Source organism: Ammospiza caudacuta, chromosome 35 (genome assembly GCF_027887145.1).
Source record: "Ammospiza caudacuta isolate bAmmCau1 chromosome 35, bAmmCau1.pri, whole genome shotgun sequence".
Taxonomy (NCBI): domain Eukaryota; kingdom Metazoa; phylum Chordata; class Aves; order Passeriformes; family Passerellidae; genus Ammospiza; species Ammospiza caudacuta.
Genome location: NC_080627.1, coordinates 2,066,086 through 2,083,251, shown reverse-complemented (window position 1 = coordinate 2,083,251; position 17,166 = coordinate 2,066,086). Strand labels below are relative to the sequence as shown.

The following is a 17,166-nucleotide window of genomic DNA, read 5'->3' as shown; positions in this document are numbered from 1 at the left end:
TGAACCTCTTCCTGAATCCCCCAAACCCATCCCTGGTTCCCCAGTCCCGTCCCTGAACCCCCAAATCCCATCCCTGGACACCTAAATCCATCTCTGGACCCCAAATCCCATCCCTGGACCCCTAAATCCATCTCTGGACCCCAAATCCCATCCCTGGACCCCTAAATCCATCTCTGGACCCCAAATCCCATCCCTGGACCCCCAAAACAATTCCTGGACGCCAAAACCTCTACCTGAACCCATAAACCCATCCCTGGTTCCCCAGTCCCATCCCTGAACCCCCAAATCCCTCCCTAGACCCTCAAAGCCCTTCCTGGTTCCCCAATCCCATCCCTGGACCCCCAATCCCATCCAGAGACCCCCAAACTCCTTTCTGCATCCCTAAACCCATCCCTGGAACCCCAAACCCATTCCTGGATCCTCAGTCCCATCTCTGGACCCCCAAACCCCTTCCTGGACCCCCCAAACCTTTCCTTGGTTCCCAAATCCCATCCCTGTACCCCCCAGTCCCATCCCTGTACCCCCAGTCCCCTCCCTGGTTCCCCAATCCCATCCCTGGACCCCCAAACCCCTCCCTGGACCCCCCAAACCCCTCCTTGGACCCCCAGATCCCATCCCTGGACCCCCAATCCCCTCCCTGGACCCCCAATCCCATCCCTGGACCCCAAATCCCATTCCTGGACTCCAAAACCCCTTCCTGGACCCCCAAATTCCCCCCTGGCCCCCCCCAGCCTCATCACACTCCAGTTTTTTTTGGGATTAACGTTTATTCTGGCCAAAACAAGCGTGAGGGGCCGGGCTGGGGGGCAACAGCCTCGTGCCCCCCTTCCCTGGTTAATAGAAACACCCCAAAAATGGCCTAAAAGCCTCAAATCCCCCCGAAAAAAAAGCTGGATTAGGAATTTGGGAGGGAGGGATGGAGGGAGTTAGAGGGAGTCTGGGGGGGCTCAGTCACCGCTTTGGGGGTCCCCAAAGCCCCCCCAAGATGGGCTGGGGGGTTCACGGCTCGGCACAGATTTGGGGGCTCAGCACCAGCTGCGGCAGCTGGAATTTGGGGGTCCCCTCGGGCCGGAGCCCCCCGGGATCGCAGCGGGAGGAGATCCCCCCGACGGCGATGGGGATCTGGGGCTCCCCGGGGCACAGCTCCACGTCGGGGAACCGCATCCTCCCCAATTTGGGGGGCTCCGGAGAGGCTCCCCCGGGGGTGAAACCCACCCTGGGCACCCAGCGGCGCCGCCGGGGGTTCCCATCGCGGGGGGCTCCTCCTTCCTCAGGCGCCGCCGCCTTGGAGCCGCCCCTCCTCATCCTCGCCGAGGATCCCGCGCCGCTCCCGGAGGAGCCGGCCCCGAATTTGGGGAGTTTCACCCCAAAGCGGCGCCCGGGCGGCTCCGAGGCGCCGTCCAAGCCCGGCGGCGCCAGCTCCAGCACCGGCACCTTCAGCACCGGCGGCTCCGGGGCCCGGCGCGGCTCGGGGCGCTCCGGTGCCGCTCCCGGTTCCGCTCCCGGCAGGGCGAACCCCACGGCGGGGATGGGGATCCGGGCTGGAGCCCCCCGAGATTTGGGTTTGGCGCGGAGGCTCCCGGGGGGCTCCGGGGCCGTCCAGCCCAGGATCAGGCTCTCGGCGCTGCCCCCCCGTTTCGGGGGCGCTTTGGGGACCCCCCCGGGGCGGAGGTCGGGGCTGGACCCTCCGAATTTGGGCAGCGCCGCGGCCGCGATGCCGAAGCGCGGGGCGCGGAGCCGGGGGGAGCCCGGGGCGGCCCCGGTGCCGAATCGCGGCCCGTCCTCGGCGTCACCGAACGGCGCCAGCGACAATTTGGGCACCTTCAGCTTGGCCCCCGCGTCTCCCACCGCGCCCAGGTCCAGCTCCACGCTGGGGATGGCGATGCCGGGGGGCGATGCCGGAGGGGAGGGGGTCCCGCCGCCCTCCCGCAGCTTGGCCAGCGCCCACCCGAGGCGGGGAAGGCGGAATTTGGGGGGCTTGGGGGCGATTTCCACGGCCGGAGCCTCCAGCTCGCGGCTGAGCTTCCGCAGCCCCTCGGCGAAGCGGGAAGCGGAGTTTGGGGGGCTCATCCCGGGGGGCTCCGCGCTGGCCAGACCGAGCTCCGGCGCCAGCTCCACGGCGGCTTTGGGGACATCGATGGGCACCGAGGGGACGCGGAGGGCCGGGAACGCCCCCCGAGCCCCCTCCTCATTTCCCCCGGGGCCGTCGGGGGTCGCGGCCGGGCCCCCCTTTGCCCACGGGGGCGGGCTCAGCCCCAGGGAGCCCTTGGGGGCCGCCAGCTCCACGCTGGGGATGCGGGCATCGAGCTCGGGGGGCTCCGGGGGCGCCGTGCGGGCCGCGGCCGCTTCGCGCACGGTCAGGCGGGGCCGCGGCGGCTCCGGGGGCAGCGGGGGCAGCGGGCCGGGGGCGCCGCGGGGCTTGGGCAGCTTGGGCAGCTTGGGAAGGGCGAGTTCCACCGAGAGAGGAGCGGCGGCACCGGCGGCACCGGAGGGCGGGACGGGAGCGGCGGCGGGCGGCGGCTTGGGGGCCGCGGGCAGCGGCGTGGGCTGGGGGGAACAGGGGGATGTGGGGAGCGCCGACACCCCAAAAACCGTCCTGCACCCATAAACACCCACAAATCCATCCACGGGGAGCCCCGACACCCCACAAACCGTTCTGCATCCACGGGGACCCCAAATACACCAAACACCCAATTCTGCATCCGCGGGCACCCCCAAACACCCCCACCCCCATCCATAGGGACCCCCAACCATCCCCCATCCATAGGGATCCCACTCCATAGGCACCCCCCATCCACAGGGACCCCCAAACACCCCCCATCCATCATCCACAGGGACCCTCCATCAATAGGGACCCCCAAACACCCCCCATCCATAGGGACCCCCATCCTCAAGGACTCCCCCATCCATAGGGAGCCCCAAAAACCCCCCATTCACAGGGACCCTATTTATAGGGACCCTCCCATCCTCAGGGACCCCCAAAAACCCCCAATTCATAGCGACCCCTTCCATCCACAGGGAGCACCCCCCTTCCACAGCACCCCCAATCCACAGAGAGCCCCAATCCATAGTGACCCTCCCTATCCACATGGACCCCCACCCATAGGGACCCCCAAACACCCCAAAACCTCACCCCCCATCCACAGGGACCCCCAAACACCTCCCCATCCTCGGGGACCCTCATTTATAGGGACCCCCCCATCCACAGGGACCCGCCATCCATAGGGACCCCCCAACGTCCCCAAACCTCACCCTCCATCCATAGGGACCCCCAAACACCCCCCATCCATAGAGATCCCCCAAAACACTCCCCATCTATAGGGACCCCTCCCCATCCACAGGGACCCCCAAACACCCCCCCCATCCATAGAGATCCCCCCATCCATAGGGACCCCCAAAAATTCCCCATGCACAGAGACCCCTCCCCACCCACAGGGACCCCCAAACACTCCCCACGCACGGGGACCCCCGAACCCCCGCGGGTGCCGCACCAGCCTGGCGCTGCCGTCCCGCTGTCCCTCGGGGCTCCCGGGGGTCCCGGGGCCGCCCCGCCGCAGGTGCAGGGACACGCGGCAGCCCCCGGCCCCCTCCAGCAGCCGCCCCACGGCCTCGGGGGACGCCCCCTCGAAGGAGACCCGCACCCCCAGGACACGGTCACCTGTGCGGGGACAGCGGGGGGATGGCCCGGGGGGCGCCGTGTCACCCCCCAGTGTCACCCCAGTGTCACCTTGTCACCCCCAGTGCCATCCCCGGTGCCACATTGTCACCCCCAGTGTCACCTTGTCACCCCCAGTGCCATCCCCGGTGCCACATTGTCACCCCCAGTGTCACCTTGTCACTCCCAGTGTCACTCCAGTGCCACGTTGTAACCCCCAGTGTCACCCCAGAGTCACCCCCAGTGTCACCAGTGCCAGCTCTGCTGTTACCTTGTCACCCCCAGTGTCACCCCCAGTGCCACCTCATCACCTCCAGTGTCACCTTGTCACCCCCAGTGCCATCCCCAGTGTCCTCCCAGTATTTCCAATGTCCCCCAGTGCCCCCCAATGTCCCCCCAGTGCCCCCAGTGCCCCCAATGTCCCCCCAGTGTCCTCTCAGTGCCTCCCAGTGTCCCCCCAGTGTCCCCAGTATCCTTTCCCAGTCCCCCCAGTGTCTCTTCCCAATCTCTCCAGTCTCCTCAGTGTCCCCTCCCAGTCATCTCAGTCCCCCAATCCCCTCCCAGTGTCCCCCCAGTGTCCCCTCCCAGTCCCCCCAGTGTCCCCCTCCAGTGTCCCCAGTGTCCCCTCCCAGTCACCTCAGTCCCCCCAATGTCCCCCAGTATCCCCTCCCAGTCCCCCCGGTGTCCCCAGTGTCCCCCCATTGTCCCCACCGTGTCGCAGCCGCAGGGATTTGGGCGCCTCGGCCACGTAGAGCCCGTGGCTGTCGCGGGCCAGGCGCAGCCCCCTCCCCAATTCAGAGCCCGGGCCCAGCTCCAGCACCTCCTGCAGGGGAGGGGGCACAGGGGGACATTGAGGGGGGGTGACAAGGTGACCCCTCCCCAATTCAGGGCTCGGGCCCAGCTCCAGCACCTCCTGCAGGGGAGGGGGGACATTGAGGGGGGGGGGGGTGACAAGGTGACCCCTCCCCAGCCCCTGCAGACCCCTCCCCAATTCAGAGCCCGGGCCCAGCTCCAGCACCTCCTGCAGGGGAGGGGGGACAGGGGGACATTGAGGGGGGGGGATCCCCCTCGGTGACCCCTCCCCAGCCCCTGCAGACCCCTCCTCACCTCCATGGTGGGGGGGTTCCCTCTTTTGGGGGGTCTCAGGGGGGAACGAGCAGAGGTCGGTGGTGATGGGTCCTGGAAAAGGGGTGCAGAGACCCCAAAATACTCATTGTGACCCCCAAATCCTCCCATTACAGCCCCCAAATCTCCCCCAAATCCCTCCCAAACCCCATCACAGCCCCCCAAACTCCCTCCCAGAATACCTCCAAACTCCATCAGAGCCCCCCAAAACCAATCACAGCCCCCCAAATCCCCCAAACTCCATCAGAGTCCCCAAAATCCCCCCAGACTCCATCACAGGCCCCTCAAATCCGCCCAAACCCGATCACAGCCCCCCAAATCCCCCCAAACCCCATCAAAGCCCCCCAAATCTCCCCCAAACACCATCAAATCTCCCCCAAACCCAAACATAGATCCCAAATCCCCCCAACCCAATCACAGTCTCCCAAATGCCCCCAAACCCGATCACAGTCCCCCAAATCTCCCCCAAACCCCACTACAGCCCCCCAAATCCCCCCTAGATCCCCCCAATCCAATCACAGCTCCCCAAATCCAATCATAGCGCCCCAAATCCCCCCAAAACCCCATCAAATCCCCCCAAACACAATCACAGCCCCCGAAATCTCCCCCCACTGCACCCCCAAACCCCATTAAAGCCCCCTAAACCAAATCACAGCCCCCCAAACCCCTACAAATCCCCCCAAACCCCATGAAATCCCCACAAATCCCCCCTAAACCGCTTCTAATCCCCCCATTGCACTCCCAAACCCAATGACAACCCCCCAAATCCCCCCCCCCCAAATCCCACTACAGCCTCCCAAATCCCCCCAAACCCCATCACAGCCCCCCAAATCTCCTCCCAAACCCCTTTTCCCGGCCTGCTCCCCACATTCCCCTCCTCACCCTCGCGCTGCGTCGCTGCTCTGCCGGCGGCTCCGCGTCCCCCCCACCCCCAGCTCGGGGACCCCCCTCCCCTTTTTTGGAATCCCCCCTCCCCCCACGCAGCCCCGGGACAAGGGGGGTCCTTGTCCTGCCCCCCCCGCGGGGAATTCCGGGAATTTCGGGGAATCAGCAGAAATTCCCGTGGGATGGAGCCGGGCCTGAGGCTGGGATGGGGGGTGGGATGGGGGGTGAGGCCTAGGGGACCCCCCAAAAACCTCATCATAAGCCCCCTAAAGCACCCCCGGGGTCCCCTAAACTCCTTCATAACCCCCTAAACCCCCCCAGAACCCCCTAAACCACCCCCAGAACCCCCTAAACCACCCTCGGGACCCCCAAAACCTCCCCATAACCCCCTAAATCATCCCTAGGATCCCCTAAGCCCCCCTCATAATCCCCCAAACCTCCCCACAAAGCCCAAAATCACCCCTGGGACCCCCCCAAACCTACCAATAACCCCCTGAACCACCTCTGGGACCCCCTAAACCACCATCATAACCCCCTAAACCCTCCCTATAATCCCCTAAACCACGCTCAGAACCCCCTAAACCTCCCCATAGCCCCCTAAATCCCCCACATAACCCCCAAAACCACCCCCAGAACCCCCTAAACCTCCCCGGGACCCCCAAAACCTCCCCATAACCTCCTAAAGCACCCCGGGGACCTCCAAAAACTGCCCCATAAACCCCAAAATCACCCCTGGGACCCCCCAAACCTCCACATAACTCCTTAAACCACCTCTGGGATCCCCCAAACCGCCCTTATTACCCCCTAAATCACCCCTGGGATCCCCCAAATCTCTCCTGTGATCCCCATACCACCCCTGTGACTCCCTAAACCACCCCTGGGACCCCATAAACCACCCCTGGAACCCCATAAACCACCCCATAACACTCCAGAGATCCCCATTACACCCCTGGGACGCCCTAAACCACCCTGGGACCCCCTAAACCTCCAGGGATTCCCATAACATCCCTGGGACCCCCTGAACCACCCCCTTTTTTATTCAAATTGAGGGAAGACCTTTTTTACGCGCTACTTTAGGGCCCTAAACTGAGAGGGAATCTCCTTGTGCCGTTATTTTAAGGTTTACACAGAGGAGAGAAAAGGGCCGGGAAACATGAGGGGAGAAAAGAGCGGGAAACGCGAGAGGAGAAAGGGGCGGGGACACGTGAGGGGAGAGAAGGGGCGGGGACACGTGAGAGGAGAAAAGGGCGGGAAACGTGAGGGGCGAAAAGGGGCGGGGACACGTGAGGGGAAACGTGAGGGGCGAAAAGGGGCGGGGACACGTGAGGGGAAACGTGAGGGGCGAAAAGGGGCGGGGACACGTGGGGGGAAACGTGAGGGGGGAAAATGGCGGCGGAATGTGGGGGGAAAAATGTGGGGGAACGTGAGGGGAGAAAATTGTGCGAAACGTGAAGGGAAAAGAGCGGGAATCGTGAGGGGAGAAAAGGGCGAAGAAAGATGAGGGGGGAAATGGCGGGGGAACCTGAGGGGAGAAAAGGGTGCGAAATATGAAGGGGAAAGAGAGGGAAATGTAAGGGGAAAGAGAGGGAAATGTAAGGGGAAGAGAGAGGGAGACGTCAAGGGGAAAATGGCGGGGGAATCGTGAGGGGAGAAGGGGAGAGAAAACCTGAGAGGAAAAGAGAGGGAAGTGTGAGAGGAGAAGAGAGAGAAATGTGAGGGAAAAAGAGAGGGAATCGTGAGGGGAAAAGGAGAGGGCCCGGGTCACCTGAGGGGTTTTGGAGGGTCACTAAGGAGCCTCAGGGGATGCTGAGGGATTTGGGGTGCAGTGAAGGATTTGGGGTGCTCTGAGGGGTTTGGAGTCTTCACACCAAGGACTCTGGAGTGCTTTTGGAGAACTTTGGGGGATGATTCTCTAAGATCATCACAACTTTGATTCTCACGGTGAGCTGCCCTCAAATTCCACCCTGAGGAGGGGCTGGGAGGTGGAATCGCTCCTAAAATTACTCCTAAAATCCCTCCTCCGAAAAGAAAGTGCTGTGCTGGGCTGAAATGTGCGGACCCCTCCTCTTAAAGGGCCAGAGGCCTCACCCCCTAATGTTGGGGACGATTGGAATGGTCTGTGCCTCAGTTTCCCCCTGCAGGTGATAAAGGGGAAGATTCCGTGCCTCAGTTTCCCCCTCCAGGTGACAGAGGGAGGGTTCTGTGCCTCAGTTTCCCCCTGCAGGTGATAAAGGGGAAGATTCCGTGCCTCAGTTTCCCCTCCAGGTGACAGAGGGAGGGTTCTGTGCCTCAGTTTCCCCCTGCAGGGGACAAAGGGGAGGGGTCCGTGCCTCAGTTTCCCTCCCCCTCCGGACCCTCCCCCCTCACGTCACACGTGGGGGAGGGGCTGCAGGTGTCACCGCCGGCCCTGGCGACACCGGGGGGGGGGACACGATCGGTGACACCCGCGGGGGGGGGACGGGACCCCCTGAGACCACCCGGGAGCCCCCACATTTCACCCGGGACCCCCCAAACCGGACCCGGGACCCCAAAGAATCACCCGGGACCTCCTGAATTGGACTCGGGACCCCCGAAAGCCCCGCGGCGATGGCTGAGGGGGAAGGAGAGGACGATGTGCAGTTCCTGCGGACGGTGAGGAACTGGGGAAACTGGGAGATACTGGGAGAAATTGGGGGGGATACTGGGAGGGAAACTGGGGGAAATTCGGGGGGGAACTGGGAGAAATTGGGGGGAATACTGGGAGGGAACTGGTAGGGAAATTGGGAGAAACTGGGAGGGAACTGGGAGAAATTCGGGGGGGAATACTGGGAGATACTGGGAGGAGAAAGTGGGAGAAATTGAGGAGGATACTGGGAGGAAACTGGGAGGGAAACTGGGAGAAATTGTGGGGGGAATACTGGGAGATACTGGGAAGGGAAACTGGGAAGGAACTGGGAGAAATTCAGGGGGGGATACTGAGAGGAAACTGGGAGAAATTGGGAAAACTGGGAGAAACTGGGGGAGAATACTGGGAGATACTGGGAAGGGAAACTAGGAGGAATTTGGTGGGATACTGGGAGGGAAACTGGGAAAAACTGGGGAGGAAACTGGGAGATACTTGGAGGGAAACTGGAAGAAGTTCAGGGAGATACTGGGAGGGAAAACTGGGAGAAATTCGGGAGGAAACTGGGAGATACTGGGGGATACTGGAGGGAAAAACTGGGAGATACTGAGGAGGAACTGGGATTAGGGTGGAAACTGGGAGAACTGGGATGGGATACTGGGAGATGCTGGGTGAGAAACTGGGAGAAGTGGGAAAAACTGGGAGAACTGGGAGAGAAGGACTGGGAGTACTGGGACGGGATACTGGGGGGATTTGGGGAGCAGAACTGGGGATACTGGGAGAGCTGGGAAGGGAAACTGGGGGGATTGGGAGAGGAAACTGGGGGCACTGGGAGATACTGGGATGAACTTGGAGGGGGACTGGGAATAATGAGAGCTACTGGGGATACTGGGACATACTGGGATGGACTGGGGAGTGAAACGGGATACTGGGATGGACTGGGAAAAGAAACTGGAGATACTGGGATGAACTGGGATGGACTGGGGAGTGAAATGAGACACTGGGATGAACTGGGAGGGGGACTGGGGGTACTGGGATGAACTGGGGATACTGGGAGATACTGGGGAGGGAAACTGGGGAAACTAGGGAGGGAGACTGGGGATACTGGGATGAACTGGGAGGAGCCCTGGGAAGGGGGGGGGGGGTCACCCCACCCCTCCCCCCACCTGTCCCGGGCTCCCAAAAAAGCAACACCGGGGGGGGGGAGGGGAAGCAGCTGCTGGGGGGGGGAGGGGCGACACCAGATCCCCCCCAGGGGGGTCGGGAATGGGGGGGGGGGATGGGGGGAGGGGCGTCCCAGTTGTTCTGTCCCAGTTTCTCCCAGTTTGGCCTCAAAATGAGACTGGGAGGAGGGGAGGGGGCAAAGCGGTGACCTTGTGGGGGGGGGGGAATGCTGAGCTCAGCAGAATTTGGGGGGATTTTTTGGGGAGGGGGAAACTGAGTCACGGAGCCGCCCCTCCCCCCTCCATGGCATTCACGGCCCGCGGGTGGAATCCGCCCCTCCCCCACCCCCCCAATTTCGGGGGGGGGGCCCCGAGTGATGGGAGCAGGTGGGGGAGGGGGAGGGGGAGCCCAACTGCTTGGGGGGGGGGGGAAGGGGGGTCGTGACCCCCCCCAAAAAAAGGTTTGAGGGGTACCCAAGGGGTCCTGACCCCCCCCAAAAAAAGGGTTTGGGGCTACCCAGGGGGTCCTGACACCCCCAAAAAAGGGTCTGGGAGTCCTGACCCCCCCCCCCCCATAAAATTTGGGGGCACCCAGAGGGTTCTGACACCCCCACAAAAGGGTTTGGGGGTACCCAGAGGGTTCTGACACCCCCCCTATAAAATTTGGGGGCACACGAGGGGTTCCTGACCTCCCCCATAAAATCTGGGGGTACCCAAGGGGTCCCGGTTTTGGGGGACATTTTGGCATTCTGTTTTTTGGGGGGGGTATTTTGGGATTCTGGGGATGTTTTGGGGGATTTTGGGGGAATATTTTGGGGTCATGTGAGTATTTTGGGGGATTCTGGGGACATTTTGGATTTCTGCTGCATATTTTGGAGCTCTGGGGATATTTTGGGGTCATGATGGGTATTTTGGGGGTGTTTTGGGACGATTTTGGGGTGCTGAACCCCAGTTTTTCCCCCCAGGATGATGAGGTGGTCCTGCAGTGATTTTGGGGATATTTTGGGGCTGTTTTGGGGTGCTGAACCCCAGTTTTTTCCCCAGGATGACGAGGTGGTCCTGCAGTGATTTTGGGGATATTTTGGGGTGTTTTGGGGCTGTTTTGGGGTGCTGAACCCCGTTTTTCCCCCCAGGATGACGAGGTGGTCCTGCAGTGATTTTGGGGATATTTTGGGATCTTTTGGGGCTATTTTGGGGTGCTGAACCCCAATTTTTCCCCAGGATGACGAGGTGGTCCTGCAGTGCACCACGACGCTGCTGAAGGAGCAGCTCAAGCTCTGCCTGTCGGTCGAGGGCTTTGGGAACCGCCTGTGCTCCCTGGAGCCCACCTCTAATGCACAGGTGAGACCCCTCCCCACCTCTGGGGGGACCCCCAAAATTCGGGGAGACCCCCAAAATTCAGGGGAGGCTGTGGAGACCCCCGGAGACCCCAAGTTTGTGGGGTTTTGGGGGGATTTTGGGGGTCTGAGGGAGGATTTAGGGGGGCTGGTACAGCCCAGAGCCCACATCCAATGCAGAGGTGAGACCCCTCCCCACCTTTGGGGGACCCCCAAAATACTATTTTATAATTTGTTGTATCTTATATACAAAATATGTAATATTAATTTTTTTATATTACTAATTATTTTGAACTACATTTTCTATATTGCTATATATATTATTTTACTATTTTAGTATATAACATAACATATATAATATATATAATATGTAATATATAATATATAATATATAAGTGATAATATATAATATATATATTAAAATAGTAAACAGAGTAGTAATGTTACTTTGCTATTTTAATATATGATATATGCTATATAAATAAAGTGTTATTTTTTAAATATAGCATATATTATATTTTAGGTGTTTATATTAAACCTAAATATGTCAGTGTATGTACGTAATATATTTATATTAAAAGTAACTTATTAGTAGCTAGTAATAATAATAGTTAATAACAAAGAATATACTAATAATGATAACTTAAAAATACCAAAGAAGGATTTGAATCTGAACAGAAAACACTGCCTCAAACACTTTAAACCCAACCTTAACTCTTAAAAAAGAAACCAAATCCAACATTTAGGGGTCCCCCCTGACCCCTGACCCCCCCTTTGTCCCCAGAATGTCCCCCTGGCCCTCCAGAATGTCCCCCCTGACCCCATTTGTGTCCCCAGAATGTCCCCATGCCCCCTGACCCCCCAGAATGTCCCCCGACCCATTTCTGTGTCCCCAGAATGTCCCCTGACCCCCCAGAATGTCTCCCCCGACCCCATTTGTGTCCCCAGAATGTCCCCCTGACCCCTGACCCCCCAGAATGTCCCCCCTGACCCCTGACCCCATTTGTGTCCCCAGAATGTCCCCTGACCCCCCAGAATGTCCCCCCTGACCCCATTTGTGTCCCCAGAATGTCCCCCCTGACCCCATTTGTGTCCCCAGAATGTCCCCCCTGACCCCATTTGTGTCCCCAGAATGTCCCCCCTGACCTGGCCGTGTGCTGCTTCGTGCTGGAGCAGTCGCTGTCGGTGCGGGCGCTGCAGGAGATGCTGGCCAACAGCTCCGACATCGGCAGCGAGGTGGGTCTGGGGGCCCAGGGGGGATCTGGGGGGCAACAGAGGGGATTTGGGGGGCACTAGAGGTGGGTCTGGGGGCCCAGGGGGGATCTGGGGGGCACTAGAGGGGGTTTGGGGGCACTAGAGGTGGGTCTGGGGGCCCAGGGGGGATTTAGGGGGCAACAGAGGTGGGTCTGGGGGCCCAGGGGGGATTTGGGGAGCAACAGAAAGCATTTAGGGGCATTAGATGTGGTTTGGGGAGCACTAGAGGGGATTTGGGGTGTCTAAGAGGGGATTTGGGGGGCACTAGAGGTGGGTCTGGGGGCCCAGGGGGGATTTAGGGGGCAACAGAGGTGGGTCTGGGGGCCCACGGGGGATTTGGGGGCACTAGAGGTGGGTCTGGGGGCCCACGGGGGATTTGGGGAGCAACAGAAGGCATTTAGGGGCACTAGATGTGGTTTGGGGGGCACTAGAGGGGATTTGGGGTGTCTAAGAGGGGATTTGGGGGTCCCACGGGGCACTGGAGGTGGTTGGAAGTGGCTTAGAGGGGATTTGGGGGTCCTTGAGGTGGGTCTGGGGGCCCAAAGAGGATTTGGGGGGCTCTAGAGGTGGTTTGGGGGGCCCTCGAGGTGGGTCTGGGGTCCCAAAGAGGATTTAGGGGGCCCTCGAGGTGAGTCTGGGGTCCCACAGGGGATTTGGGGGGCACTAGAGGGTCCTAAAGAGGGAATTTGGGGACCCCCCCGAGGGGTTTTAGGACCTTTGGGTGGGGTTTGGGGGTCTTGGAGGGGTTTTGGGGACACCTGAGGTGGTCCTGGGGGTCTTGGAGGGGTTTTTGGGGTCATTTTGGGGGGGGGTTTAGGATCCTGCAGATCCTGAAAATTCTGGGGTTCCTTGAGGAGGTTTTGGGGCAATTCTGGGGTTCCTTGAGCAGTTTTTGGGGTAATTCTGGGGCTCCTTAGGGAGGTTTTGGGGTAATTCTGGGGTTCCTTGAGCAGTTTTTGGGGTAATTCTGGGGTTCCTTGAGCAGTTTTTGGGGTAATTCTGGGGTTCCTTGCAGAGTTTTTGGGGTAATTCTGGGGTTCCTTGAGGAGTTTTTGGGGTAATTCTGGGGTTCCTTGAGGAGGTTTTGGGACAATTCTGGGGTTCCTTGGGGAGGTTTTGGGGTCCTTTTAAGGGTGGGGGGGTTTGGGGGGTCCCTGCTGTTTTTGGGGGGGGGTCTTAGCCCCCCCATGACCCCCCCCCACTCTTCTCTCCCCCCGCCCACCCAGGGGGTCGATCTGGATAAGTGGGTAGGTGCCACTGTGGTGCGGTGACCCCAAATCCTCATCCTCACGTTCATCACACCTTCCTCCTCCTCCTCTTCCTCCTCCTCCTCTTCCTCCTCCTCACCCACCCCCCAAACTTTGGGGGGCTCTGCCCAATCCCGCATGGAGCCAGGGGTCCGGGTGTGCCCCCTCCCCCCCCCCCCCAAATCCCATCCATCCACAGCCCCCCAAATTCCGCATGGACCCCCAAGTGTGAGCGCGGGGGGGAGGAGCATGGGGGGACCCCAAAAAAGGGGAGACCCCAAAAAGGGGGATCCCAAATCCCCATTAACATGGGGGGACCCCAAAAAAGGGGATCCCAAATCTCCCCATGAGCATGGAGGGACCCCAAAAAGGGGAGACCCCAAAAAGGGGGATCCCAAATCCCCATTAACATGGGGGGACCCCAAAAAGGGGATCCCAAAAAATTGGGGTGCCAGATTTGGTGTGACCCTGAAATTTGGGATCCTAATTTGGGGTAGCTCCAAAAAGGGGATCTCAAATCCACTCGAGGGGACCCCAAAAAGGATCCCAAATCCACTGGGGATCCCAAAAAATCGGAGACCCAGACATGGGGTGACCACAAAGTTTGGGATCCCCATTTGGGGGAATCCTCAATATGGGAGTGACCCCAAAATTTGGGATCCCAATTTGGGGGAACCCCAAAAGGAGGGATCCCAAATCCATTGGGAATCCCAAAAAATCAGAGACCCAGACATGGGGTGACCCCAAAATTTGGGATCCCAACTTGGGGGAAACATTAATATGGGGGTGACCCCAAAATTTGGGGGAAACCTCAATATGGGGGTGACCCCAAAATTTAGGATCCCAATTTGGGGGAAACCTCAATATAAGAGGGGGCCCCCAAAAAGGGAGACCCTCAATATTAAGGGGATCCCAAAAGTGGGACCCCCAATTTTGTGGGGATTTCAATGGGGTGACCCCAAAATTGGGGATCTCAATAAGGGGTGACCCCAATGGGGAGTGGGACCCTGAAGCTGGGGACCCCAATATCAGGGGAATCCTCAATTTGGGGGGATCCCATAATGAGGGGGACCCCGAAATGAGGGGGGGTCCGAGGCACAGTGCACCCCAAAACAAGGGGGGTGCAATGCACAGGAGACCCCAACATGGGGAGACCCCAAATAAGGGGGGACCCCAAAACAAAGGGAGACCCCAAAACAAGGGGGTCCCCAAAACAATGGGGATGCAATGCACAGGAGACCCTAACACGGGGAGACCCCAAATAAGGGGGACCCCAAAACAAAGGGAGACCCCAAAACAAGGGGAGTGCAATGCACAGGAGACCCCAACACAGGGGGACCCCAAAACAAGGGGGAGACCCCAAAACAAGAGGGGACTCCAAAACAAAGGGAGACCCCAAAACAAGGGGAAGGACCCCAAAACAAAGGGGAGGACCCCAAAACAAGGGGAAGGACCCCAAAACAAAGGGGAGGACCCCAAAACAAGGGGGGTGCAATACACAGGAGACCCCAACACAGGGGGACCCCAAAATGGAGAGACCGCAAAACAAGGGGGGGACCCCAAAACGCTGGGGCAGCGATGCACAAGGAGCTGTATCTGAAACATGGAACCCACAGGGGTTTTTTTTGGGGTTCAAGGTGTTTTTTTGGGGGGTCCAGGAGGCCTCAGGGGATTTTGGGGTCCCCTCCTTGACCCCCCTGTGCCCCCCAAGTCCTCTCAGGGTGGGGGACACCGGACGCTGCTCTACGGCCACGCCATCCTGCTGAGGCACTCCCACAGCGGCATGGTGAGTCTGGGGGGGCTCTGGGGGGTTTTGGGGGGGCCGTGAGGGTTTTGGGGTGCTCGGGGGGATTTTGGGGACCCCCAATAACCCCGTGTCCCCCCCCCCCCCGCAGTACCTGTGCTGCCTGACCACGTCCCGCTCGGTCACCGACAAGCTGGCCTTCGACGTGGGGCTGCAGAAGGATGCAGCAGGTAAAGGGGGAACCCCGAGGGGTTTTGGGGTTCCCCCAGGTGTGGGGGGTTGGTTTTGGGGGGTTTTGGGGTGCTGATTTTTGGGGTGTGCCCCCCCAGGTGAGGCGTGCTGGTGGACGATGCACCCGGCGTCCAAACAGCGCTCGGAGGGGGAGAAGGTTCGGGTGGGAGACGACCTGATCCTGGTGAGCGTGTCCTCGGAGAGATACCTGGTGAGAGGGGACACCTGGGACACCTGGAGACATGGGGGGGCACAGGGATTTCCTGACCTGATCCTGGTGAGAGGGGACACCTGGGGACACCTGGGGACATGGGGGGACACAGGGATCTCCTGACCTGATCCTGGTGAGAGGGGACACCTGGGGACACCTGGGGACATGGGGGGACACCTGGGGGGACACGGGGATCCCCCCATGCCCTGACCTGATCCTGGTGAGCGTGTCCTCGGAGAGAAGCCTGGTGAGAGGGGACACCTGGGGACACTGGGGCACCTGGGATCACGTGTCCCACCTGTGTCACCCGTGTCACACCCGTGTCCCACGTGTCCCAGCACCTCTCCACGGCCTCAGGGGAGCTGCAGGTGGACGCCTCCTTCATGCAGACCCTGTGGAACATGAACCCCATCTGCTCGGGCTCCGAGGAAGGTGACACCTGAGGCACCCCAAATTTGTGGGGGGGGGGTCCTTTGGGATGTCCCCAACACCCTGACCCCCCCAAAATGTCCCCAAAATGTCCCCTCAGGGTTTGTCACCGGCGGCCACGTCCTGCGCCTGTTCCACGGCCACATGGACGAGTGCCTGACGCCCACGGCCCCCGAGCAGGGCGAGGAGCGCAGGTGGGGCTGTCCCCAATTTGTCCCCAATTTTGGGCTGGGGGGGACATTTGGAGGGTGTCCCCAACTGGCTGTGACCCCCCCTTTGTCACCAACTTGCTGTGACCCCCTCCCCCTTTGTCACCTCCCAGCAGCGTTGTCAACTACGAGGGTGGCACCGTGTGCGCCCACGCCCGGTCCCTGTGGCGCCTGGAGCCCCTGCGCATCAGGTAAGGGGACACCAAAGGGACACCAAAGGGACACGGGGGTGTCACCACCCCCCAGGGGACATTGGGGACACTCTGTGGGGTCTCCCAAGTGGGGGTTTGGGGTCATGGAGTGTCCCCAAGATGTGTCGCTGTGTCTTATTCTGGTGTCTCCTTGTGGCATCTCGGCATCTCCTTGTGTTCCCGTGTCCCTGTGGCACATCTGCCTGTGTCCCCATGTCACTGTGACACATCCTGTGTCACCGCATGTCCTTGTGTTCCCATCCCCGTGTCCCCACGACCCATCCCCATGTCCCCTGTGTCCCTCCATGTCCCCATCCCCGTGTCCCCACGACCCATCCCCGTGTCCCAACCCCCCTGGTGACACCAGTGTCCCCTGCCTGTGTCCCCCAGCTGGAGCGGGAGCCACCTGCGTTGGGGACAGCCCTTCCGCCTGCGCCACGTCACCACCGGCCGCTACCTGGCGCTGACCGAGGCCACCGGGCTGGCCATGGTGGAGGCCACGGCGGCCAACACGCGCGTGGCCACCTTCTGCTTCCGGGCCTCCAAGGTGGGAGTGTCACCTCAGTGTCCCCAGGGTGTCCCCAACCTGCTCCTGGGTCCTGCCCTGGTTCCTGTCCCTGGGAATGTTCCCATGATGTCCCCAACCCTCTCCTGGTCCCCATCCTGACCCTGTCCTGGTTCACCTGAATGTCCCCAGCCCTGATGAAGGCCCCATAGAGCCCCGTGGTGCTGAAGACCATTCTCAATGGAATGTCACCTGAATGTCCCCAACTCTCTCCTGGTCCCCATCTTGTCCCTGTCCTGGGCCCTGTCCCCACTGTGAGCGTGACCACCTGTGTTTCCAACACCACTGGCAATGTCCCCATGATGTCCCCAACCCTCT

The 17,166-nt window shown here is 60.6% G+C and overlaps 1 protein-coding gene across 1 annotated transcript in view; it reads left to right on the top strand.

The window, feature by feature from the left end:
• Window positions 1–8,152: 8,152 nt before the first annotated feature.
• The window catches only part of RYR1 (ryanodine receptor 1), a 92,578-nt gene continuing 83,564 nt past the window's right edge, over window positions 8,153–17,166 (top strand). The window contains exons 1-10 of the mRNA XM_058822836.1: window positions 8,153–8,296; window positions 10,652–10,771; window positions 11,899–12,003; window positions 14,980–15,054; window positions 15,164–15,242; window positions 15,342–15,454; window positions 15,793–15,886; window positions 15,984–16,077; window positions 16,209–16,283; window positions 16,674–16,830. Coding sequence (XP_058678819.1) covers window positions 8,252–8,296; window positions 10,652–10,771; window positions 11,899–12,003; window positions 14,980–15,054; window positions 15,164–15,242; window positions 15,342–15,454; window positions 15,793–15,886; window positions 15,984–16,077; window positions 16,209–16,283; window positions 16,674–16,830 — 957 coding nt within the window. The 5' untranslated portion in view covers window positions 8,153–8,251. The remainder of the gene's footprint in view (window positions 8,297–10,651; window positions 10,772–11,898; window positions 12,004–14,979; window positions 15,055–15,163; window positions 15,243–15,341; window positions 15,455–15,792; window positions 15,887–15,983; window positions 16,078–16,208; window positions 16,284–16,673; window positions 16,831–17,166) is intronic.